We start from the raw sequence: 26,159 nt of genomic DNA, 5'->3' as shown, positions 1-26,159 counted from the left end.
CTAGAGACAAAGGGTCTCTTTTATACATAACCATTTACATTGATAACATCCGTCAGTGAGCACAAAAGTTCTTGACAAAAGGGGGAAAAATATAGATATCTGAGGACATGGCCTGGGAGGTCAATCGGGCTGGTCGGTTGGAAATCAATCAGCCTGGCTGGTGGTCTTGTATCAGGGTGGTCCCCAGGAAAGGGGGAGGTTCCAGGTTTCCTGCCCTGAGCTGCGAGAGCAACTGAGCAGCGAGAGAAGATGCTGCAGAGGAGAATGAGGAAGGAAGGAAGCAGAATGGAGAGCAAGAAGGAGCCCTGGGGGAGGCACGTGGAGCTGAGAGACATGTGAAGAAACTGCGCTTGCCTTTTGGTCGTGGACTGGGTGACACAGATGTGGGTGAGAGACCTGTGGGGAGGTGACAATGGTGGTTTTTGTCTTGATTTTGATTTTACTCTTTTCCCTTCAAACTTGTCTGGTTGTTTCTGATCCTTTTCTGTGGGTCCCCACTGGAAGATGCTTTAGACGTGTGACAGGCTTTGGGGCCTTGCTCTGGGCCAGTCCTGCTTGGGTGGACTTTTACCCACAAGGGGATGGATTACTTTGGGTGCTTGATTTAGAGGCTATATTCTTTGCCTTTCCTGTGTTGTTTCCTGTTTGTATTGAAGTTCCTTCCCATTAAAGTCTCATATGTTTTGTGTTGATGCGGCGGATGGTGGAACCTGTTTAGAGTGGGCAGGTTTGCTGGTTCTGGGCTGCCCCTCTCCCTGCCCTGTAACAGTTTGACTGTGTTAGAATGTCACCTCCTTTAGATATGCTTATTAAGGAAGCAAACTTGTTATTTACACTTACTTTGCATTATTTACTGCACCAGGCCTGTGACTCTTCAGCAGGAAACAGGAAAGATTTTATTTGCTTAGCAGTTCCCTTTCATTATGTATTGTATTAAACTAAATATGTATTGTATTAAACCAATATTGTATTAAAACAAATACTCTGGAGTAGAAGGTATAATTTGTGATGATTCCTAAGAGCAAACTTAGAATTTCAAAGAAATATTTCCCCCCAATACTCCATATTCTCAACTACTTTGGTGGTGGAAAGGTTTGAGAAACACTGTACTAGAGTATTTCATCACCTAACATCAGTGGGTCTGTCTTCCTGGCACACTAATTTCATTTCCAGCACGTCTGTGTCTAAAAGAGAGTGTATTCTCATTTGAGATCAGTTGACCTCTCAGATGATGCCTTTCCTGTTCCAGCATGGGATTTAGGCACAAAAATGGAATTTGTTCTTGATCTAATTTTTTCTGAGTACTTTTCTGAGAACTTTTTTGTCCTCCAGTCTTCGGAGAGGCATTAATATATTTAGGGCTTTGTTGTTTCATAATATAAACAGTATAGGTGTTGTCACAATTGATATCAAGAAGCCCTATTAAATAAAGATGCCCAATTGTCTTAGACAGCAGAGCAGTGGAAGGGAATACTGAATGGAGCAGTCTACTGGGTAAGGACTTTGCATGGCAGGGAGAAGAGTTTGTACTTTATCTCTAATTGCTAGATACTGTTTTCGGTATGAAAGACAATGGAAAATGGCCATTATTAGGTGGGTTTTTTTCTGGGGCCTCCCTGGCAGTGCAGGCAGTTGAGCGCAGTGCTGTGAAACTGTCCGCAGCCGCTGTAGTGCCTGTTCCGTCCCCGCCGGCTTCGGAGCAACCCACATGGCGAGCAGACCTCTCCTCTCCTGTCTTGCCTGCTGCTCCCCTCAGCAGTGTATTTCCTCAGTCTGCCTGTTCTGTTCCCCACTCTGTCTCTGGCGAATCCTCTCACCCTTCTGCGCATCTGGCCTGTACCCTGGCTCTTGTATAAATAAAATAAATCCTAAAAAAAGAATAATTTCTGTATTTAGAAGATTTCATCCTCTCTTGAATGACTCCAGGTGAGCATGCAATTAATTCCTTCCACCAGCTAAGATTAAAACCAGCAAACACCACAGAAAAAGGATATACATGTGTATATTTTCCCTTCAACACTACACATCTAAAAAATGTTTTATTGAGCATTTATCACTGATGAACTGAACTTGAACTGCTAAGGAACTGAAGAAATTAAGTCTCTCCCTCTGCTTAAGTGTGTGCCAGAACATGATTTCCTGAAGCCATTCTCTATTGTTGCTATAAATTACTAAGGTCAGAAGTGACAAATGCTACCTTTCTTTCAAAGATGTTTCAGCTTTTGTTAATTCTTAATCCCAGGACTTTCCTTAGGGCATCTTTCATGTCTTTGTTTCGAAGACTGTAGATAAGGGGATTTAAGAGTGGAGTTACTGCTGAGTATATCAAAGTGACGATCTTCTGCATTCCCGCTGGGTTCCCTGAGGAGGGGCTCACATACATCACCATAAGTGTTCCATAGAAGAGAGATACTACTACTAGGTGGGACCCACATGTGGAGAAAGCTTTAGTTCGACCAGCACCAGAGGGAACACGAAACACAGCTCTGAGTACCAGAGTGTAAGACCCCAAGATGGAGAGGAAGGGCCCGAAGATAATCATTGAGTTGAAGGTATAACACATAAGCTCAGTGGATGGAGCTCGGATGCAGGCCAGAGCGAACAATGGGCCTGGGTCACAAACAATATGGTCAATGATGTTGGGTCCACAGAAGGGAAGTCGGGAGATAAGGACTATGGGTACTGGATAGCAGAGAAATCCACTCACCCAGCAAACACAGACCAGGATCACACAGAACTTTGCAGTCATGATGGAGGGGTAATGTAGTGGGCGACAGATGGCAAGGTACCGATCATAAGCCATAAGTGATAAGAAGAAACACTCTGTTGTGCCCAGTGAAAAAAAGAAATAGAATTGGAGAAAGCAGCCAGTGAAGGAGATGGTCTTCGTCTCTGAAAGGATGTTGACCAACATGTTTGGGACAGTGGAAGAAACATACCAGATCTCTAGGAAGGCAAAGTTTCCCAAGAGGATGTACATGGGGGTGTGAAGCCTCCTGTCCCATTTCACCGCACAGACAATAGCCCCATTCCCTAGCAGGGTCAGAAGATAGATCATCAGGATTAGTGAGAAGAAGAAGTTCTTCCTTTCGCCAGGGAAACCCAGGAGAACAAACTCAGTTACAAAATGCATTGTTGTGTTCTGGGATCTCAAATCTGTTAGAAAAATGGAAGTAACCAATGAATGAATGAATAATAATGCATATTTGTAGGCTTTGCTAACAAATTGTTGGAAAATTTACAGTCTTTTTAAATACATTATCGCATTTGATCTTTAATGACCCTTATAGCTATGGAGATGTGTTTTATTCTTCTCTTTTACAGAGAGCTCTGAAGGGTTTACTTAAATGTGCAAAGTCAGTAACTCCTACACATGCTGGCCCATTTGGAGATTGGTTTGGATCCAGCCCCACTTCATTTCAAATATTCCTATAACCCTGAGTCTCAGTAATGTTTAGTGTTTCATATTAAAATCATTGCCCCTTAGGTATCCTACAGGCAAGTATAAACTGAATGCATCCTCTAACTTTGAAACAAATTTGAGTATAAATCTGAAGCAAGAGAGCTGTTAAATTGCCTTCTTATCCAGGTTCTGTATGTGGAAGTCTGCTGCAGGAGGCCTTGTTGCCCCAGCCAGATAAGACACTGGCAAGCAGCGAAGCTCAAAGGGCCTCACACTGTGGGGCTGAAGATTCCTTGTGCCTCACACCGTGGGGCTGAAGATTTAATATCCCTTCACTTTTTGTTCTTGGTCATAAAAAGAAAAAAATTTCCCAAAAAAGTACATTAGACACTATATTATATGCATCAGTATACTACAAATAAACGGCACGGAAAAATATCTGTTAGAAACTAATTATTAAACAATTTGGCCCACTTGACAATGGAAGACAATTAATTAAACATGCCTGACAAACATTACAATACAATAATTATAGTAGGTCCTTCTTTTGCCTTCCCTTGAAGTTTCTTGGGAAAGTTTTTAAATGAAGCTATTTGAGTTAAGGAGTTTCTAGGTAGAAAAAGTTCTAATAGCCAAGTAGCAGCTGGTCCCCAGCTGAAGGCCATGCAAATAAGAGAAGTCTTTTCTTGCTTAGGCTTTAGCTGATAGGAATGTACTGGCGACTATCTACTGTCTTAGGTTATTGTTTAGCTGAAACAATGAGTTTTAGTGTAAGACTTAGTTTTTTATTAACCTTGAAGTTTGCCTTCTTAATGAGAGCTCGTAGTGGACAAAATTGTTTCTGCTTTGTTTCTATGCACATGATAATGTAATCTCACTGCTTGCGAAAAATGTATAAATAAAAAACCTGCTGAGCCTCTTGGCGGAAGATACTAACACCTCACCAAGTGTCGGTGTCTCCTCATTCTACCTCATCCCCTTCCCCTAAGTCCTTTCGTTTTCGCCTATGCTGTCTCATCCTTTCAGGAACCCCTGATATGACATTTTGCCGGAGGCTGATCCCTGACAGAAGTCCCACAAAAAAGTAAAAGGAATGGATTTATGGGGTGGGAATCTTGAACCCTCTTGCTTTTGCAGCTTTTTGGGAGGTGCTTCAGAACCCTCAGGAGTCTGTAAATAGTTTGAAAACCATCTATTTAGCTCATTCTATATCAATCACATTCTGCCAGGTGGCATTTGATTTGCTGAACTATTCACCCCAAATGCTTTTGAGGAGCACTTGTTTTCTCAAATCTCTTCTTTAGGTTGGGCAAAATCTCTCTTCTGTATTCTACCTGTTGATCCTGGGACCCCACTTTGTTGAAGTTACACAAAACAAGCCCAATTCCTCTTTCATTGTGGTGATGGTGGGGAGGGGTGCATCTTAAATAACTGTTGGTAGCTTTTTTGTCCCTGGAGGTTATTGCTTCTCCTGGCTTGTGTTGCCTCAAGCTGCACTGTTTTACATCATAGAAGGGCTCTTGAGGTAACTTGCTCCTGGTTATTTCTCTGTTATACAAAACTGTATGCTTTCATTTTCACTAGGAACTAGGTCCTAAACACTGCAACTTGTCCATTCATCTTCTTTCTTTTAACTAAATTAAAAAATAAATAGAGGGGGGCCTCCCCGATGGCGCAGCGGTTGAGTGCTGGGTTGCAAAGCTGCCCGCTGCCTTCTGCAGCGCCAGTTCGATCCCCGGCTGCTCCCCGGCCACCGGAGGAGGGTCCCACATGGCGCGCAGACCTCTTCTGCCGCCCGCTGCTCCCCTCAGCAGTGTACTTTGGTCCTTCTGCCTGCTCTGCTCCCCGCTCTGGCTCTGGTGAATTCTCTCACCCTCCCGCGCTTCTGACTGTACCCACCGCTTATATAAATAAATAAAAATAAATCTTTAAAAAATATGATAATAAAAAAAATATTTAAAAAAAATAAATAGAGGGGTTGTGGTAGGATGTGCTGAGCTCAGAAAGCACTTTCTTATGTTGGCTTAATCAAGAGTTAGGATATAAACTTGAATATTTTGCTAATAACCCTTCTGAAACTGTTGATTCAAGCTTATTTATATGTCTTAAGATTTCCTGGGTAAAGTTGAGTGTAGTTGGCTGGGTAAACCACATCACTATTTTAAATCTAGGAATATATTCAACTACAAAAATAAGATAATTAACCATATTACTTATTAATGTAATTGTTAAGATACTCACAATATTCCATTTTTATGCCATTTATACACTCTGCAGAAAACAAGAGACCTGCTTCTCAGTACTTGATCAAACCTGGAATAAACCCGAGGATCATTATTTTATTGCCAAGATAATTTTGGGTACTTGTATTAATAATATTTTTTAAATGATAAAAATATTGTTAAAATCATGACTTTTATGAAAATCCAAATTTTGTTCATGTGATTTAATTCAATGTGCTATAATTATAGTGACCATATGTATCAAAATTCCTGAGGATGTAATTCCCAGTAGACTTCTCTTAACTGTACTTATTTTTACCTATGGGTCTGCTACTCCTAGGCAGCCTATTTGGCCACCATTTTGTCACCTTTATTTATTTATTTATTTATTTATTTTAATTCTGCCTAGGAGTAGCAGACCCACATTTGCCAGACCACATGCTGTCACTTTTGGCTGTGAAATATGTTTCTTGGGCTGTCAAAACAAAGCAATCAAAACCCCTGAACACTGAATTTACATTATAGCACTTTGTCCATTTATTTATTCATTTAGACATTTAACAAATGTTTATTTGCTGTTTATTATATTCCTAGCAGTGTACTAAGTTGTAAGGTATGTGGTGAGCTGAAAAATAAAATTGGAACTTACGGTTTATAATAGCATTCAAGAATGCCACCTACATTGGTACTTCATGTCCCTGTGTGAGTGGGGTGTCCTTGAACTCTGTTTCATAGCATGACCACTATATGCTTTGGGTCTAAAAAAGGAAAACTATTCCTCTTAGGAGTAACTTAGATAAATCTTACTTATTATCTATGTAGTGAGGTAAGTGGTATGATAGAAAACTTTGATACAAATGAGATATTTGTGACTTTTCAAGACAGTAAGCAGAGACATGAGACATGAATTGGCTTACCTACACATGGCAGGAAATTCTTAGCACAAAGAAGAGAAAAACAGTCCAATTTGTGGTTCTTGACCTGGAACCAGGGAAGTCATAAGTCTTGACTCCTATTTGGCCATTTGGCTTGATAATGTCTAAGACCTTTTGACATTGGTGTTGCAATTACATTTTAATTTCTATCGAATACAGGATCAGAGAACTTCACACATAATTTGAACTTCACAGCCAATTTGAAATCTACTGGAGCCATTTCTACTGCTTCTGCCTCCATAGTATATATTCTGCTAGTTTGAGTGATAAATTTAAAGCCACCTCTTTCACTTTTCTAGTCACCTCAAGTGATAGAACAATGAGCAATTAGAGAAAAAGGGAGAAACGAAGAACCTGTGCAATCCATTCTGTATGCACAGTTTCTCCTCTGTAGCAACAATTGCTTCCTTGGGATTCAAGCTGCTTGTCCAGAGAAATACATTATTTTTAATATGAAAAGTATAGGGATTCTTTCTCATTTAAAGATTTATGATTTAAAGTTATAGATAAAACCAAAGGACAAGAGAGTCTGTTGATCTATTTCTTTGTAAGTTTTTATTTACCACCTGCCAGCAACTCTCAAAATATAAGTACAGCTTGCTTTCATTTCTTGCTGAAGGACATCTGTCAATCAAAACCTCATTGAACAAAATTAGAAAAAAGTGGTTCAAGACTCAGGAACCATTCTAATAGAAGGAAATTGAATGGCGCTTTCATATGCAAGACATTTGAGTACCATTTTTCCCAAGTATAGTGGGAACTGTGAGATGCCAGAGTTCTTGATATAAATAGATCACTGAGCACTCCTGGAGGTGCTGGGGAAAGAGAAGTGCAGGGCCTAACACATTATTCCTCCAAAGACCAATGGAACAAAAAGTTAATGGATTTACATTCTTAGAATCTGACAGCAGTGGGTGCACAGGAACGGTGAGGCACAGGTGCAGGTGCCCTTCCTGACATACCTGGTGGTGGCTCTGGCTCCAAGAGGAAGATGTGAGAGAATCTTTAGCCATAAGACTGTCCTCATTACACAACCTGAAATCTCATTCATGAAAGGAAAGTGGTATTTGTAGCTCCAAGACTTGCTTCTTTCAGTTCTGACCTAAATAAAATGTACTTTTCACGTCGGTGATTATTATGAACTTGCAGGTCTCTCCTGAATAGGAGCTATAGTATTCCCCAGTGTGCTCTCTTGTCAGGCAGGTAGGCTTCTGTGCATGCATGGAATTCTAGCTGTATTTGTTTACCTTTCCCCCAGTGGTTTGACTAGTGAGACACAATGGTTTGGGTAAATAGCCAAGAGAGGCCAAGAAAACTTTCCTATTTATGGAGCTATAATTCCTCTAAGGAACCACCTGGGGCAGGGGCTAGTGGGACAGGTTAATGGGAAAAGAGAGAAAGAATATGTGTGGATGTACATTGTGTGTGTGTGACATTCTCTTGAAAATAGGCCTGTTTCATTCTTGGTGCCTAACCTGTAAGCACTTACATTAAGAACATTCGTTGTCCATACAAAGTTTACTTAATTTTATGTTCAGCATAATATAAGGAATCTACTTTAAAAAATTTAAAGGTAGGGCCTCCCCTTGTGGCGCAGGCGGTTGAGCGCAGTGCTGTGAAGCTGTCCGCAGCCTCTGCAGCGCCGGTTCGATTCCGGCCGGCCGGTGAGGGTCCCACATGGCGCAGCAGACCTCTCCTGTCTCGCCTGCTGCTCTCCTCAGCAGTGTATTTCGTCACTCTGCCTGTTCTGTTCCCCGCTCTGTGTCTGGTGAATCCTCTCACCCTCCTGCGTATCTGGCCTGTACACCGGGTATAAATATATAAATCTTTAAAAAAAATTTTTTTTAAGGTAGCTTAAGCACATTTATTTGGAAAAAATGTAGTCTTCTGTAAAAGTGGATTTGTGGTGTTTTTGACTGACAGATGCATATTAGCAAAAATGACAGTTTAGTGCTGTAAATGACACAGAGGGGATAAGCATGAATTGTTTCATTGATTATCAGGGGAAGAGTACAAACAAGATGAGGCAGACAACCTGAGAGATGAATTCGACCACAGTAGAGAACACCAGTGGATTTAGGAGTGAGGCTGTGTGAAGACAGAGCAGTAATCCTTGTACCATCATCATTAACATCACTCGAAACTTAGGAAAATCCATGTTCTCAGTCCTCATCCTGACCTAGTGAGTCAGAAACTCTGGGTGTGGGGCCCAGCAATGTTTTAACGATCTTTCCATGTGTTTTGATGCCTGCCGAAGTTTGAAAACTCCTATGTAGGTGATAAAACATTTGAGTCTGGGGTAAAGATGGGTGTGTTTAAAACAGCTCCTTGGAATCAAAATGGGAGAGAGGAGCACAAGGGACTACGGTGATGGTTCATGGGTGAATTGGTGGTGGGAATTTTATGGGGACTATACCTGAGAGGAGAAAGCAGACAAGCATACATTGTACAAAAATGAACAATGATGTAAAATATACACATATAAATTTTAAAAAATAACCCAACTTCTCAGTGTCAAGCAGTTTCAGGATGAGGAATTCATTGCACATGGTTTGAAGAGAGGGTTAAGAATGATATTTGTAGGAATAATTGGTACCTGAAGCTGGATTATAAGTGATATTGTGTATGGTGTTGTATGTAGAAAAACGAGATAAGTTTTATATCTGGAGAGATTTTTGAAAGATACCTAGGTTATTCCAGGAAATGTGGAAAGGTTATTCAAGCATCAGATGAATGGGGGTAACCTGGGATGAAAAAAGGACACCAGGTGGGGTCAAAGTTAAACCTAAAGAGGAGGAAGTAGGGTAACAGAAAACCAGGAGACAGGAAATCTAGATGCTAGTCTAAATGTTTTCACTTTTTATCTATAAGAGCATTGTGAACTCATTTTTTTGTACATTAAATACACACTAACTTTCATTATGTACCCTTTTAGGGCTGCTATGAAAATTACATGAAATAATAGATATGTAAAATAATAGATATGTAAATATTATCATAATATAATCAAGTGTGGTTCAAGAGCCTCAGAAGTGGTTTCCTAGCTGTTTATTATCTCTTAAGATGGTCATGAAAATATCATTCCAATGTCAGAATTTCTTTTCTTGTGGTCTAGGAGGACTTTCCATTCCTTCTGGACAAGAATCTCCCTGACTTTTTCCTGTCACCAAATATATGTCCTCAAGGATAGGTTACAGACACCTGAGGGGAGGGAACAAATATTGTTTAAAAATGAACAATGATGTAAAAACTAAATAAAAAAATTAATTGCTAATGTTAAAAAAAAGGTTTTCAAATATAAAAGAAGAAAGAGAAAGAAAATTTTTATTATTTTTAAAGATTTATTTATTTATTATACAAGAAATGGGACACAGGCACAGGCGCGGGAGGGTGAGAGGATTCACCAGAGACAAAGTGGGGAGCAGAACAGGCAGACTGACTAAAATACACTGCTGAGGGGAGCAGTGGGCGAGACAGGAGAGGTCTGCCACGCCATGTGGGACCCTCGCCGGCCGGTTAGAATCGAACCGGTGCTGCAGAGGTTGTGGACAGCTTCACAGTGCGGCACTCAAGTGCCTGTGCCACCAGGGGAGGCCTGAAAGAAAATTTTTATTTGACAACTAGAAACAAGAGTTTTATTTACTTATTTTTAATTATGTTTATTGAGTAACATTCGTGTACAACACTGTATATGTTTTGGGGTTGTAGGTTCTCGTCTCTGCAAATGTTATTATACCATGCCCACCATCAGAGCCCCAGTAATGCTTTACCACATTTCATTGCACCCGGTCTCTCTTTTGCTCCCCCCTGCCCTCTCTCTTTCTGGTAGCCTTAGTTCTGCAGTTAGATGAAGGGTTTCTTTTGGTTTAGTTTTGTTTGTTCTTTTTATTTGTAGAAATAGAGTTGAAAGTCCCTCTCTCTCTAGTCTATAGTCAACAAAACAAACACAGAGATGATATTTTTATAATGTGAAAAGGACTACCCCTCTGCTGAAAACCCTTCAGACTTAAAAGTTCTTGTGGTTTACAAGGTCTTGTACAAGTTGCCCTCTGTCCACTCTGCCTTCTTCTTTAATACCCTTCCACTAATCTCTCTACTCCAGCCAAATCAGTCTCCATATTGTTAACTGGAACACAATCCTGCCTTGGGCTCTTGAAGAGAACTTGCTCCCCTCTCTCTGGAGTGCTCTTCCCTCAGCTGTCTGTGTGGCTCCTTCAACTTTTATAAGCACTTGCTTAAATATTGCCTTCTCAATGTGCCCTTTCCTGAGCATCCAATTTAAACTTTCATCTCCTTCTTGTTTTCCCTCCTCTTGCCCCATACTGCTTATTACTCTGTGACATGCCATATTTTTACCTTTTTTTTTAATTGCTCCCTAGCAGAAAGATAAGTCCATGCAGATAGTGGTTTTGACTGTTTTGTATATCCTTAGTGTGACAAACATAGTAGATCTTCAGTAAATCTTTGTCCAGTGAAAGAATTACCATTACTTTATCTGATATTAAAACATATCACTTATATAAGCATGAAAATTTCAGTTTGTCCCCAATTTGGAAGGTGATGAAGAGCCAAAAGAATAAGAATGCTATTAAGAAACACTTTAGGTATTTATTCATTAGGCATTTAAATTAGATTCTTTATTCAACCTTTAAGACATTTAAAATCTTTAAGAAATTCAGTCTTTAAAAGCTGGTCTTAAGAAATGCTTTGAATACACCATCAAATCTTTTGATGATTCACCTGGGATTATTGCTCTTCTTCTACATTCTCCTCCAACTCCCAATAAGCAAACCTAAACCAGCATGAAATAGCACAGATATAATGCCTTCAACTCTCTATCAGCTGAAAATATAGTTATTACATTTGGAATATAATGTAATGTGAATCACTGAAGTCTACTTCTGCCAGGAGTAGACTTAGAAATACCTTCTTTAAAGTATACATTGGAGAATTAGCAACAATAAAGCAAATTATCTTGCAATTAATTTTTTATATCTGGATAGTGTTTGCTTGATGTTTTGTATGTTATCAATAGTTTATACTCATTCTGTCCTCAAGACTTTCTTCAGTGCAGCCTTCAACTCCTCATTTTGTAAGCTATAAATCAAGGAATTTAAGAGGGTCACCATGGAATATAACAAAGTCATGATTTTTTGAATTTCAGCTGGATTTTCAACTGTGGGGGTCACATACACTACCAAAAGGGCCCCAAAGAATAAACATACCACTGTCAGATGTGATCCACCGGTAGAAAGGCCTTCTTCTGGCCAGCTGCAGAAAGGACTTTTAACACAGCTATCGCTAAAAGGGTATGGGAGCCAAGGATGTACAGAAGAGTGAAAATGATAGTGATGGAGCACAACATATAGAAGACAGCTTTAGTAACAGGAGCTAGAGCAAAAGAGCTAGCCATCAGTGGGTCCATTTCACATACAATGTGACCAATGGTGTGGGGCCCACAGAAAGGCAATTGAGAACTGCATAATGGAGACAGAGTAGCTGAGAAACCCAAAAACCCAACAAAAAGATAGTACGATATAGTATAATACTTAGGTCACAACAGTTGGGTCTGCTGCCAACTGTCACCCAGCAGCAGAGAGCAAGGTATTGAACATAAGCCATGATGCAGAGAAAATATGCTGCAGTTGTACCAAAGGAAGGGAAAAATAGAATTGGAGGAAACAGCCAACCAAAGAAATGTTTTTTGTCTCTGTGAGGAAACTGACTAGCTTATTGGGCACACCAGAGGCAATGTACCAGATTTCAAGCAAATTTCCCTAGAAAGGTATACATTGGGGTATGGAGACATTGGTCCAACCTCACAGCACAAATAGTCTCATTTTCCTTGATGGTAAATATATAAGCCACAAAGAACAGTGAGAATTTCCAACATTTAATTAAAAACAGGTGAGGTATATATACTAAGAAACAGGATAATTGATCAAAGATCAAGAGAAGAAGCAGACAACAGAAAAACACATTTAGGTTTTAGTCAATACTAGAATGAATAATTATCTGAAGAAATTAGTTTTTATTTTAACTAAAAATAAATTAAATAGGTTTCTAATTGTCAAGAACCTTTTTGATGAACACTTCCTACATTCCTAAAAATTTCCGCAGGGCCTTTTTCATATCTTTGTTCCTAAGACTATATATCACAGGGTTAAGGAGTGGGGTCACAACAGAATAAAATAGAGTCACAATCTTCTGCGATCCAGCTTCATGCTCAGATGTTGGGCTCCCATACATGACCAGTACTGAGCCATAGAAAAGAGAAACCACAGCCAGATGAGACCCACAGGTAGAAAAGGCCTTTCTTCGTCCAGCTGCTGAAGGGACTTTGAATACAGCTCTTAAAACCAGAGCATAGGAACCCATGATGAAGAGAAAGGGAATGACAAGGGGCAGAGGACTTAAAGTGGAGAAGACAAGTTCTATCACAGGAACTTTTTTGCAAGTAAGAGCTAGAAGAGGGCCTGGATCACACAGGAAGTGGTCAATAATCCTGGATCCACAGAAGGACATTTGAGAGATGATGATGATGGGAACCAAAAACCAAATGAAACCAAGTGCCCAGCAGCTGACCACAAGATTGTTGCAGAGACGTGTAGTCATAATGGTTGGATAGTGCAGAGGCCGGCAGATGGCAAGATATCGATCAAATGCCATAATAGCCAGGAAAAAGCATTCTGTAGAGCCCAAGGAGAAGAAAAAGTAAAATTGGAGAAAGCAGCCAGAGAAGGAGATGATCTTGGTGTCAGAGAGGAAGTTGGCCAGCATGTTGGGGACAGTGGAGGTGACATACCAGATCTCCAGGAAGGAGAAGTTGGCGAGCAGCATGTACATGGGTGTGTGGAGCCTCTGATCCCGGTGCACAGCACAGATGATGGAGCCATTGCCCATGAGGGTCAGGAGGTAGACGGAAAGGAAGAGGAGAAAGAGGAGGATCTGCCCTTCCCTGGGGCAAGGGAAGCCTAGGAGGATGAAGTCAGTGATGATGCTGGAGTTGTTGGGCGTGCTGAAGATTTTCATGGGTCTTTGAGCTGTTGAAAGAATATCAGTGGCAGAGGGGAAGTGATATGGGTATAGAAACATCAACATTGTGCTTATGTGTACGGGATGCCTGGACTAATTAAGGTAGCCAAAAAAACAAACTACACTGTCACTCCAATTTTGATGGGAAAGTTTAGGGCAGACCAATGTAGAATAGCCAGGGCCTGAGCTATTATAGATAGGATGAGAGAAAGACATTGCTTTTCTCTTTTACTTTCTTTTCAAGTCTAATCCAGGGAGGCACAATGGTGTAGAAGCATAATTGGTCTTATTTAACAACAGTACATTTCTCTTCTTCATTTGGTCTGGACAGGAGATTTTTATACCTGCCCTATTTTTGCAAATTCCAGGAAAATAATAACAATTTTCCCATTTATGAGAAGTGGTAGGCAGTTCAGCTATAGTAGAAGAGCAAAGGATTTGGAATAAGGAACCTAGGGTTTAATTAAAACTCATATTTCACTTACTGTGGAAACCTTTTCAAGTCAATTATGTAAACTGATTCCTGGTTCCTTCTGTGTAAAATGGGTACAGTAACACTTTCACTGATGGGGTAAGGACTTTAAATGATATTACATATGGGTCTAGGACCTGACACACAGAAATGCTTAGTAGTTATTAGCTGTTTCATATATAGCAGAAGCAAAGTAAAAGGGAATCTTATTTAGAGTATGTTAGTAAATTTTCTAGCTTTTTAATATTTACTTTCTCCTCTAAATGTTGCATCATCTCCTTTCATGCGAGTCCAAACCTGGAGTTCCTTTGGCAAGGTCGGATGTTCCTGGAGAGAAGTGGTGTTCTTTGCAGTAACCATCAAGGAGTGAAGCAGTAGAAATAGGTGAAGATCTCTCCGTGCCTGCTGGAGGATGGAGGGATTATAAACGGAGCCACCAGGGAGTGAGTTCTACTTCCCTGCTCCATGAGGATCAACTTACCACTTGTGAAAGGTGGATAGTGTCAGGAGATTATTCTGTTCTAGTTCCTTCCTTCCTCAGGGGCCTGCTTCCTCTGGAGACTCTGATGTTTCCTGCCTTTGCTTCCCAGTAGAGTAGAAAATATTAACCTTTTCCAGATCCTGTTTTGGGATGGCGTGGGATCTAATCAGAATCCAAGTCCACTCAGAGCACCTCTGAAAGTGAAAGTCAATTAAAGTAACAGGGTGTATGGCGGCTGTGCAGCAGGTCACTTCTCACTGGGCCTCTAGTTACCGGTATCAGTTATGGGCTTTGGGAACAGAGCCTCCTATGATTTTCCAGAAATGTGGTGATAGGAAGTGTGATGAAACATAGAGGTTTAGATAACTGTGCACTTACATCAGGAATCAATCTCCTTTCAGGAGAGTCCTGCTTTCTTATAGATCTTTTTTATTCTTGCTTGTGGTTGGGTCCTGTGACTCTTAAGCAGCTGTCTCTTAGGCATATTTCCCGGATGAAAGGAGGCCAGAGTAGGGAATTCCATAGCTCCTCTCCACCAGCTACATCTGGGATTGAGCTCTAAGCTTTCCTCATCCCTGATGGAGGTCTTTTATTTATTTTTATTTTTAAAGATTTTATTTTTACTTTATGCATACAAGATCTGGGGTACAGGCCAGAAGTGGGGGTGGTGAGAGGATTCACTAGAGACAGAGTAGAAAACAGAATAGGCAGATCGACTGAAATACACTGCTGAGGGGAGCAGTGGGCCATACAGGAGAGGTCTGGTGCACCATGTGGGTAGCTCCCTGGACGGGGTTTGAACTCATGCTGCAGAGGCTGTGGACAGCCTCACAGTGCTGTGCTTAACCCCTTGCACCACCAGGGAGGCCCTGATGGAGGTCTTTTAGCACAGCACATTTTTTTGTCCTTCTAGCCACAACTGTGGAAGGAGTTTCATCTCTAGGATTTATCATTTTATTTCACTTGTTTGGAGAGCTTTTGTTTCCCTCTCTCTGAACATAAGGTTCAAAACTGACAAAGATCCCTAATGTTGTTTGACCTTTCCCCACCACTTCTTGCAAATGATCCCGTGTCATGGCCATCACAAATTACTCAGCCACACTTGGGACATCATGTATTTTTGTTGAGTAAATAATTTTGCCCTCTGAAAAGCAGAGAAGAACACTCTGCAATGATGATTGGTGAGAGTGGACATCCTTGTCATGAACCTATCTTAGAGGAAAAGCTTTCAGTTTCTCACCCTTCTGTATGATGCTGGCTGTGGGTTTGGCGTATATGACCTTTATTATGCTGAGATATATTCCTTCTATACCCATTTTACTACGAATTTTTATCATATATGAATGCAGAATCTTGTCAGATCCCTTCTTTGCACCCTTCTTTGATATGATCATATGATTTTTGTCTTTATTTTATATGGTGAATTATATTGATTGTTTAGTATGTGTTGAACTATCCTTGCACTCCCTGGAATAAATCCCCTGGAATGATGTGTAAGAATTTGAGATTTTGTTCAGGATTTTAGCATCTATGTGCATCAGGGATATTGGCCTGTAGTTTTTTTGGTGATGCTATTGTGTGCTTTTGACATCCTACTAATGCTGGTGTCAAAATATGTTTGGGTGCATTCACTTTTCCTTAATTTTAGCAGAGTTTGGGAAGGATAGGTACTAGATTCTGTTTGTAGGTTTGTTAGAATTTACTAGTAAAACCATCTGGTACTGGGTTTTTCTTTTTTTGGAATACATTTGATTACTATTTCAATTTTCTTACTTGTAATTGGCCTGTTCAGATATTCTATTGCTTCTGGTTCAGTCTTGAAAAGTAAATATGCATTTAAGATTTTGTCCATTTTTTCCAGGTTTTCCCTTTTTTTTGGGCATAAAGGCATACCTATTAGATTCTTATGATCCTCTTCATCTCTTTCATTTATTCTATTTGTCAGAACTTTCTTCCATTTTTTAAAGTGAATCAAATAAGAGGTTTGTCTATCTTGATTTTTCTCAAAGAACCAGCTTTTGATTTTATTTATCATTCTTTCTATTGGCTTTTGAGTTCATTTGTTCTTTCTTTTAGTTCCTTAAGGTGTAATGTTAAATTATTTGAGCTCTTTTTTGTTTCTTGATGTGGGCCTATATTGCTATGTACTTTCCTCTTAGTACTGCTTTCCCACATCTGATAGGTTATGACTTTCATTTGCTCCTAGGTATTTTTTAATTTCTTCTTTGATTTCCTCATTAACCCAATAGTCATTCAGTAGTGTGTTGTTCAGTCTCCATATTTTTGAGGTTTTCCCTGCTTTTTTTGTGATTGATTTATAATTTAATACTGTTTTGATTAGAGAAGATATTTGATATTATCTCAATCTTTATGAATTTATTGACATTTGTTTTGTGACCCAACGTGTTCGTTCCTGGAGAATGTTCCATATGCACTTGAGAAGAATGTGTATTCAGCCTTTTGAGGGTGTAGTGCCCTATAAATGCCTAGTATTTCGTTGTTGATTTTCTCTCTGGTTGATACATCCATTGATGTAAGTAGGGTGTTGAAGTCCCCTACTACTATTGTGTCATGGCCAGTGTCTGATTTTAGGTCTCACACATTTTGGTGCTCGTTCTTTTGGTGCATACATATTGATGAGTGTTATATCTTCCGGGTGTATGGATCCCTTAATAATTAGCTAGTGTCCATCCCTGTCCCATTACCTTTTTTAATTGGAAATTTATTTTACCTGATGTAAGTATGGTTGTTCCTGCCTTTTTGGATCCCATATGTTTTTAAAATTGTTTTCCATCCTTTTACTCTGAGCCTATGTTTATCTTTAGAGCTCAGATGGTCCTCCTGGAGACAACTGAAGTTGTCCAACCAGCCATTCTGTTTCTTTAATTGACAAGTTCAGTCCATTTACACTTGGAGTGTTTATTGGTAATTGGGTATGATATGGTGGTTGAGGGGGAAGTAGACTGTATTATATATACAGTTGTCAAATTATAATACTATACACCAGAAACCTAAAGTTTAGAAAAACAAATAAATAAAAAATTAAATAACTGCAAAAAAAAAAAAAAAGAGAAAGAGATAGGTGTGATTAATTTGAAATTATGATACTCTACAGTCCCATATTCTAGGAATACTTTTATTCTCTGTGGTGGGTATATTTGTAAATAGAGGATGATCCTTGAATAATGTACTGTTTTCTGACAGTTCCATGTTTTCATTGCCTAATACTCCTGGCTTTATCTATACTATTTGTAATACTTCTAATTTCCTTATTTATAGCACAGCTTGCTTCATTTACCATTGGTCTATGGGCCCCACAAGAGAAGGAAATGTGTCTTATTCACTTCTGTTTGCAATTCACTTTCTAGCTCAGTGCCCCACATATTGAATGTGTTTATTTCAATGAGTAAGTGACCATGAAGATGATACAACAATTATAAAAAGTCACTTTTCTTATAGCTTATTTACTCTCATAAATTCTCAGAAGAGAAAGACAATCCTACTTTGTTCCAATAGAACTAAAAAATTTGAGTGAGATGACATGAAGAAATTGTCAGTTTCTTCCTTTTTAATTTTCCATTAACAGTTTTCCCTTTTCCTAGTTTCCCAAAGTATCAAAGAATTATGAAGAAATATTTCCCTGGTTCTAATTTCATAGTTTTTAAATTTATTTTTCAATGTTATCATTAAATGTTTTAATGTGTGTTTAAGGGCAATATATGCTCATAGAATATTTTAAAAATATGATGTTATATACAGTGAAAATATTCTTTCTCCTTGTCCCAAAGCACCCAATTTTCTCTCCCAAAAGCAATCGCTGTTACTAGTTTCTTTTTTCTTCAAGAGTCAGACATATACTGTTTCTGAATATAAATATATATATAAATAAAATCTTTCTTCACTGAAAGATAGTCCATATACAGATTTCTTTCATCTTGATTTTCATTTAATGATATACTTTGAGGATAGTTTTATATCATTACACACATACATCTTCTTTTTAACAGTTATATAGTATTTAATTCTAAGAATATACAGTGATTTATTTGATCAGTCTTTAATGAGACTTTAGATTGCTCCAGTCTTTTGCTATTAAAAACAGAAGTCAATAGACTTAAACACTTGACATTTTTCTTATATGTGAAAATAAGAATTCTATAACATAATGCATGAAAATAAATACTACTAATGCATGAAAATAATGAATTGAAGGGAATGCTCTTTGATAGTGGCAAAATGTCCTCCACAGGTGTTGTGCCAATATATGCTCTTTCAGCAAAGAATGAGATATTTGCTTTTTCTAACATCTTTGATCTTTGTTGATTTTGTGGGAAAAGAGATATATTTACTATCATTTTCTTTATATTTCTCTAATTCTGAATAAAATAAAATAAAATGTTTTTCAGGTATTTAAAAGCCTTAGCTGTTTCCCTTTTCATATACTTGACATCTTTTCTATTGTATTGATGGTACTTTTTAATTCATCTCAAGATAATTATACCTATATTTCAAGATCTTTTAACTGTGATTCAAAGTACCCTGACAGCTATTCTGAAGGACAGAAATATATGTTCAAGAAGAGTAAAGACCCTCTTGTTTGAAAGGGTAATAGACATTAGATTTTGCCCTAGGGTTATCACTTTGTGTAATTTGTAAGGACATGTACAAATGAAAAATGAGTTTTAGTTGTTCCCTCAAAAATAAGGGAGGGGACTTTTCTGTCTTCCTTTTCTTTTCTACAGCATTTACTTTAAAAAAACTTGCAATCAAGTTGTTTGAAAGCAATGTAAATCTTTCAAAAAGATAAATAATCCACTTGCCAGCTTTATGACCCAGGAATGTTTTTTCAAGGACCTAGGAAGTCTCTGAAATGCAATCAGCAAAGCAGATAGTGCTCTTGTCTTCCAGTTTCTGTGGGAGTGTAGAAACTTGGATGAACCCAATAGCAAAGAGAGGTGGCCATTCTCATTATTAGGTGAATCTATCATTTTGGAGAGGTTTTCTGGGTTAGCAGGTTTATTTTTAATTTTATTTTCCCAACAAACTCAATACATTTTTTAAACTATAGTTGTATCATTTGTAAAACCAGGGAGATGGAGTGTACCTTTGAGATCCCTTATAGTCTTATCTATAAATTCTAGGAAATAAGAAAAACATTATGGTGTATAAAGTCGAAAAATAATATAAGCACTTATCTGAGTAATGTCAGGTTTTTTTAACCAAGAAGTCAGAAACAGATTTTGTTCTCCAAGTTCTCTTAAACTAAGCCTTTTAATTTTAAGTTCCCAGTATTTTCTTCATAGCATTTTTCATATCTTTGTTTCTCAGACTATAGATCACAGGGTTAATGAGTGGAGTTACTACAGAATAAAACAAAGTCACTATCTTCTGCATTCCAGCTTCATGCTCAGATGTTGGGCTCACATACATGACCATCACTGAGCCATAGAAAAGAGAAACCACAGCCAGATGAGACCCACAGGTAGAGAAGGCCTTTCTTCGTCCAGCTGCTGAAGGGACTTTGAATACAGCTCTTAAAACCAGAGCATAGGACCCCATGATGAAGAGAAAGGGAACAAACAAAAGCAGAGAACTTAAGGTAGAGCTAGTCATCTCTACTATGGGAGCTCTGATGCAGGTGAGTGCTAATAGAGGTCCTGGATCACACAGGAAGTGGTCAATAATCCTGGATCCACAGAAGGACATTTGAGAGATGATGATGATGGGAACCAAAAACCAAATGAAACCAAGCACCCAGCAGATAATCACAAGATTGTTGCAGAGATGTGTAGTCATAATAGTTGGATAGTGCAGAGGCCGGCAGATGGCAAGGTATCGATCAAATGCCATAACAGCCAAGAAAAAGCATTCTGTAGAGCCCAAGGAGAAGAAAAAGTAAAATTGGAGAAAGCAGCCAGAGAAGGAGATGATCTTGGTGTCAGAGAGGAAGTTGGCCAGCATGTTGGGGACAGTGGAGGTGACATACCAGATCTCCAGGAAGGAGAAGTTGGCAAGCAGCATGTACATGGGTGTGTGGAGCCTCTGATCCCGGTGCACAGCACAGATGATGGAGCCATTGCCCATGAGGGTCAGGAGGTAGACGGAAAGGAAGAGGAGAAAGAGGAGGATCTGCCCTTCCCTGGGGCAAGGGAAGCCCAGGAGGATGAATCCAGTGATGGTGCTGGAATTTTTGGAGATTTTCATGTGTCTATAGGCTGTTAAAGGACCAGCAGATGCAGAATTACTTTGTAAAGACAAATGTGAACTCAAATATGTAACAAAGCATAATGTAATGGAGATGAATTAGGGCTTACATTTCAATACTTACTATTTTTGTCTAATCCTGAAGTGCTGTCCTGGGTTAGTTGTTGCTCTGAAAAACACTACAAGTCAGTGAATATCAGTGGAGAGACAGGTGTTTCTTTATTATAAGAAGGAAACATTCTTGGAAACATGCTTAATATGTAAATATGCATCTTAGAAAGCATTATAAATAAAACTTACAGTAATTACTCCAGGGTCAATAAATAAATATTATTTGTACCCTAGAATCTCTCCTTACTCTCCATCCCAAACACTACCATCTTCCGCTGTGTCTCTCTAATTGTAACTGTCTCCTAATGTTATTATTTTCTTATTTTTATTACAATTTAATAATTTAGTATTGTGGGACTCTCACAGGACATGTTGAAGTGGCATATTGATTATTGTAAGTTAAAGAAATAGTAAAAGAATGAATGAATGATTCCCTAACCCTTCCTTCCTCCCAAAAGTTGAATTTTTCTCTGACTCTCCTCTGTTACCGTAAAAAATAGTAAATACATTGTCATATGAAGGATAGCCTCCCTGCAGACAGAGATAGAGAGATATTCTCAGCATCAGAGACAGGAAGTTGTGTAAACAAGCTCGGCTCAGCTCACTAAATTAGTTGTCAAGTCAAAAGTAAAAAAAATTCTTTGTCCTTTCTTTTACAGACTTACTACTTCTTTGCCTAAAAATGATATATAAGTCATTCAGGTGGTCTCATATTCATAATGGTACCTCCATGCACATAAAATTAAATTTAGGTATTTTTCTCATGTTAATCTTTCTTTTATAAAAAAGATTTATTTATTTATGCATACAAGAACTGTGGTACAGGCCAGAGGTGTGGGGGGTGAGAGGATTCACCAGGGATGAGTGGGAAACAGAACAGGTGGATTGACTGAAATACACTGCTGAGGGGAGCAGCGGGCAAGACAGGAGAGGTCTGCTGAGCCATGTGGGTGACTCCCTGGCTAGGGATTGAACTCGTGCTGCAGTGGCTGTGGATAGCTTCATAGGTTGTGTCTTAACTCCTTGCCTCGTGTTAATCTGTCTTGTGTCAATTATTCTAGTGGTAAGGATCTAGAAAAGTAGAGGAAATTTTATTTCCTCTCCAACAGTAGGCATTGTGCTTTATATAAATGAAATAATATTACATGCATACTTTTATATGTCTTCTTTTGTTCCACAGTAAATTTGTGAAAGTCATGTTGCGATATATATCTATATTTTATCCATTTTGTGCTCTACGCTATGACATTTTCTGAACAAACCACCATTTATTTAACCATTTTATAATAGATGGATATTTAGGTTATTTCTAGTTTGGGGCACCCAGAGTAATGCCACCACAATAATATAGTTTATTTCTCAAGGTTCACATGTGCATCTACTTCTTTAGACTGGAACACATGCTATGTATATATTTAATTTTAACAGATGAAGCTGAACATTTTGCCATAAATATTGCACTATTTTCACTTCCACGGCAGTATATGAGAGCTCTGATTGTCAAGATCCTTTAATGACATTGAGGTCTATATTTGCCAGAAGCTGGGGAATGACACAGAGACTCCCTTTTATCAGCTTCTTTCCCTCTTGTTTCTTTGGGTAACCTCTTCAGGTAACCTCTTGGCATTGCTGTTTAAAGTTTTTTTTTTTTTTTTCTTTCTGCAGAGTAAGTGGCTACATCAAAACTGTTCCACTCTCAAGAGAGTGTATTCTGTCAGTGATAAACTGTTCCACAGCTTGGTTTAGGAGAACATTTGAATGTATTGTGTAATATACAGCTACTTCTGGGAAGTACGTTATCCAACCTTTGAGTCAGGTGAACAGTCTTATGATTTAAGAAAGGTATTTGCTTATTGTACCATTTATTTTTTCTTATATGCCTTTCTAAGAGAGAATTCTTTGAAGTGGCTCACTCAGGAGCATGTATACTGTTAGATAGCTTTTAAAAATATACATTAAAAATATAAAGTATATATTTTAAAATATAATTTTTTATATTTAAAAAATTCTTTATTTTTAAATTGAGGTAATTTTGACTTACATTATTGTTGGTATTTTGGAAGTATAGGACACCCCTCCCCCACCTCCAGGACTGTTAATAAATATTGGAACCACAAAAGAACATTAATTGCTAGTGAATGAAAGGAGTGACTCCATAGAGGTTTGCTATAGCAAGTGAAGTCATTTATGAACTTTTATTCTGTAAAGTAAAAGAAATATATATATATATATATATATATATATATATATATATATATATATATTTATTTTGGCCCTACAGGTTTAGTACCAACTCAGAGAAAATCCATCCGGTTTGTAATAGGTCAAAATAGTTTGTTTCTAATTGTGGTTGGAGCATTTTAATCATGGTGTTTTGCAGGATATTCCTAAAAAGCTCTTTTTATTTTGAGATGCTATTCACCTTGTACATCATCTCAAAATATTTTCAGCTCTTTGGTTTAGTTAATGTTCAAGAACTTCCTTTTCCTGGTTTAGTATGTTTAATGTTAGATCTCTTCCTCTATTTTATCAGTCACATCCAATTTTTTGGCAAAATGCTTCTCTTTCTAAATTATGACTTATCATGGGCTTCTTTTTGTCTTCACATCACCTCCCAGGATCAAATCAGCTGCTTCCTAACAGAGCTCTGTGCTTCTAATTTTGTATGTGTATAGCTGAGTTAGATTCAAACAGACCTATGGATGAAAGAATATATTACATTCTAAACACTACATAAGCTTATTACCTCATTAACTGGACCAGCAAAAGGAATTCCAAATTGCAGCGTCTCAGAAGTTTCTTCTTTGTTTCTCAGAAGGAAGAGATAGTTTAGGCAATAATCAGAGAGCAGAAAAGAGGTAAAGTAATTGTGATAAAGGCCCTTGATTGTGTTTGTTGAAGGATGGAGTGGTTATAAGCAGAGCCTGCCAGGATCCTGATCCTTGAGGATCCACTTACTGCTTCTAAAAGGAGAACAGTGTCAAGAGATATATTTGTGCTTGTTATTCACTTCCCTTGGGGCCTGCATTAATTTTGTTTTTTTTTTTTCCTACGCAAGTTGAAATAGTATCTTTTCCTTGCTTCAAATCTCTCACAGGTGAAGTTTTAACAAATCAATTGATTGCTTAATTAATCAATCAATAGGTCTATCTCTCACTCATCTAACTGTGCTTACCATGTTATCAACGAAAGATTCTAACAAACTTAAGGAGGATAAAAACAACCCCAGATGTTAATAACTGATCTGACATTTGCAACTAGACTTCAAAGTTCTTACAGGCTGCTCTGACACTCCCAGTTGGTCATGCTATTTCTTAGGGGTAAAATGATTGTAGCACATGATAGATGCATGTTTTAATTTATAAGAACTTTGTACTATTTTACAGTTTTATTAGAAGTATATGAGAGACTACTTCCTTTATATCAGCACCAACACTTGTAGAGACAGTCTTTTCAATTTTCGTTATTTGGGTATGTGTAGTCATGGGCTGCCTAACCATGTATACGTTGGTGATCCCTATATACAGTCTAGGTGGTGTTAGGCTAGGTGTGTGATCCCATATAAGTTTGTAGAAGTATACGCTGACATTTGCATAAGGCTGAAATTGTCTAATGATGCATTCCTTAGACTATATCCCCATCATTAAACTACATATGATTATAGATGATATTTATTGTGGTTTTCCTTTATATTTCCCTAATGACTAATGGTGACGCATGTCATGTTATTTTCATTTGCTCATTTGCCGTGTATATATCTGCTGTTTTGTCCACATTTTTTTAAAAATTCTTTTATTGTGTTTATTCACAAAATAGGTCTATAATTTAAATTTTTATGCAAACTTCATTGTAAATACATGTACATTATCCTATGATTGTTAAAATACGTACCTGAAGAATTGTTTGAATATTGCCATTTACAAGACTGATGAACCATTGCCCATGTATACTCCCAGCCTCCCTCCCCTCATTCCAGTCATATCAGGGTTTGGCGGGACCGTTGTTGACTATGTCTCTTAGTTTCCCTAATATGAATCCTCATGAAAGATGTTACTTTAGCACTGAGTCAAATTTCACTTCTCCTGAGGAACTTGTTTTCTTCTTAGAGGTAATAAAAATACTTGTTTTCTTCTTAGAGATAATAAAAATACTTGTTTTCTTCTTAGAGATAGTAAAAATCACTTCACTAGTTGATTTTCCCTATTCCTCACGTTGTTTTAAAGGAATTCATAGCCCATTCAGAGACTTGATTTTAGTACCAGCATAAAATCTTAAGATTCACAAATCCTTTAACTTCTAAAAAATTCATCTTTTTTGTATTTCTTTTATGTACTTTTTGGGGGCTACATCAGATCCTACTGGAAAAAAGTAAAATAGAGTAAATATAGTAAAATAGAGGCACATATAACTAGACATGTAAGTAAATAAGTGGTACAAGTTAAGAACATACGAACATATGGATTTTTATTAGGGTGAAATTTTTATTAAACCTTCCTTTTAGTACATAGCAATGAACAGGCTTCTCCGTGTGTCCAGATAAAAACACATTCTCTCCCCATAACATTTGATTATTCCCTATTCAACTACAATGTCTTCTATATTCATATGCTCCTTTATTTTTTCTACTACTCATGATTTCTGGGACTATAGATTCTTATGTTTGCCTGCTTATTATGTGTCTCTCACTAGAATGTAATATAGGCAGAGATTTTATCTTCTACATTAATGTACCTACAGAGGTAGTGTTTATTGAATGAATAAATGAGTTGTATCAACTGCAGATAACAATCGTTCAATTGATTTTTCGCCAACTAGTTGGACCAAATGTAAACCTGTTACCAGGTATCTTAATCTTCTTGCATTATAGGAAAAGATAAGAAGGATGTTACTACTTCTTACTTTATAAATGAAGGACTTAATTTGAAAATCAGGGAGGAAAACATTTTCTGCTACTACTGTCATGAGTGTTTGAATCACCTATAACAGATACTCTAACTTCTTTCACTTTCCCTAAATTTATTTATTTCTTTCACTTTTCCTAAATTTTATTTCTCTATGTCACATGTTTATTATTAAAAAGATGTCTCTATTAAGATTTATCTGTGGATTGGTACTAGCCTTTAGCTACCAATTACATCAGAATCATAAAATTGTAATTTCTGGGGTCCATTTCATAAAGATTATGATTTAGGAAAAAGGTCTGGGAATCTGTTTTTTTTTAAAAAGAAATGCTCCCAAATAAGTATCAAAAAGACAGTTTAGAAATCAGTGTTTTGGGTTACTATTCATCATGGTA

The 26,159-nt window shown here is 37.9% G+C and overlaps 3 protein-coding genes across 3 annotated transcripts; all 3 read right to left on the bottom strand.

Moving 5' to 3' along the window:
- Positions 1 to 2,215: 2,215 nt before the first annotated feature.
- LOC311175313 (olfactory receptor 11H6) lies at positions 2,216 to 3,133 on the bottom strand (the record flags this gene model as incomplete). The annotated part of the gene is made up of 1 exon (XM_084240209.1): positions 2,216 to 3,133. One exon carries the CDS (start codon positions 3,131 to 3,133, stop codon positions 2,216 to 2,218), a length of 918 nt encoding a protein of 305 aa, XP_084096335.1.
- Positions 3,134 to 12,656: 9,523 nt separating this feature from the next.
- On the bottom strand, positions 12,657 to 13,601 carry LOC311175578 (olfactory receptor 11G2; the record flags this gene model as incomplete). Its single annotated transcript, XM_084240505.1, has 1 exon — positions 12,657 to 13,601. The coding sequence occupies exon 1, from the start codon at positions 13,590 to 13,592 to the stop codon at positions 12,657 to 12,659; it is 936 nt and encodes a 311-aa protein (XP_084096631.1). The 5' UTR covers positions 13,593 to 13,601.
- A 6,224-nt stretch (positions 13,602 to 19,825) lies between these two features.
- On the bottom strand, positions 19,826 to 20,761 carry LOC311175580 (olfactory receptor 11G2-like; the record flags this gene model as incomplete). The annotated part of the gene is made up of 1 exon (XM_084240507.1): positions 19,826 to 20,761. The coding sequence occupies exon 1, from the start codon at positions 20,750 to 20,752 to the stop codon at positions 19,826 to 19,828; it is 927 nt and encodes a 308-aa protein (XP_084096633.1). The 5' UTR covers positions 20,753 to 20,761.
- Between the last annotated feature and the right edge of the window lie 5,398 nt (positions 20,762 to 26,159).

Source organism: Talpa europaea (assembly GCF_964194135.1).
Source record: "Talpa europaea genome assembly, chromosome: 8".
Lineage (NCBI taxonomy): Eukaryota > Metazoa > Chordata > Mammalia > Eulipotyphla > Talpidae > Talpa > Talpa europaea.
Note: the sequence above shows the minus strand (reverse complement) of the source record. Positions and strands in the feature narration are given on the sequence as shown.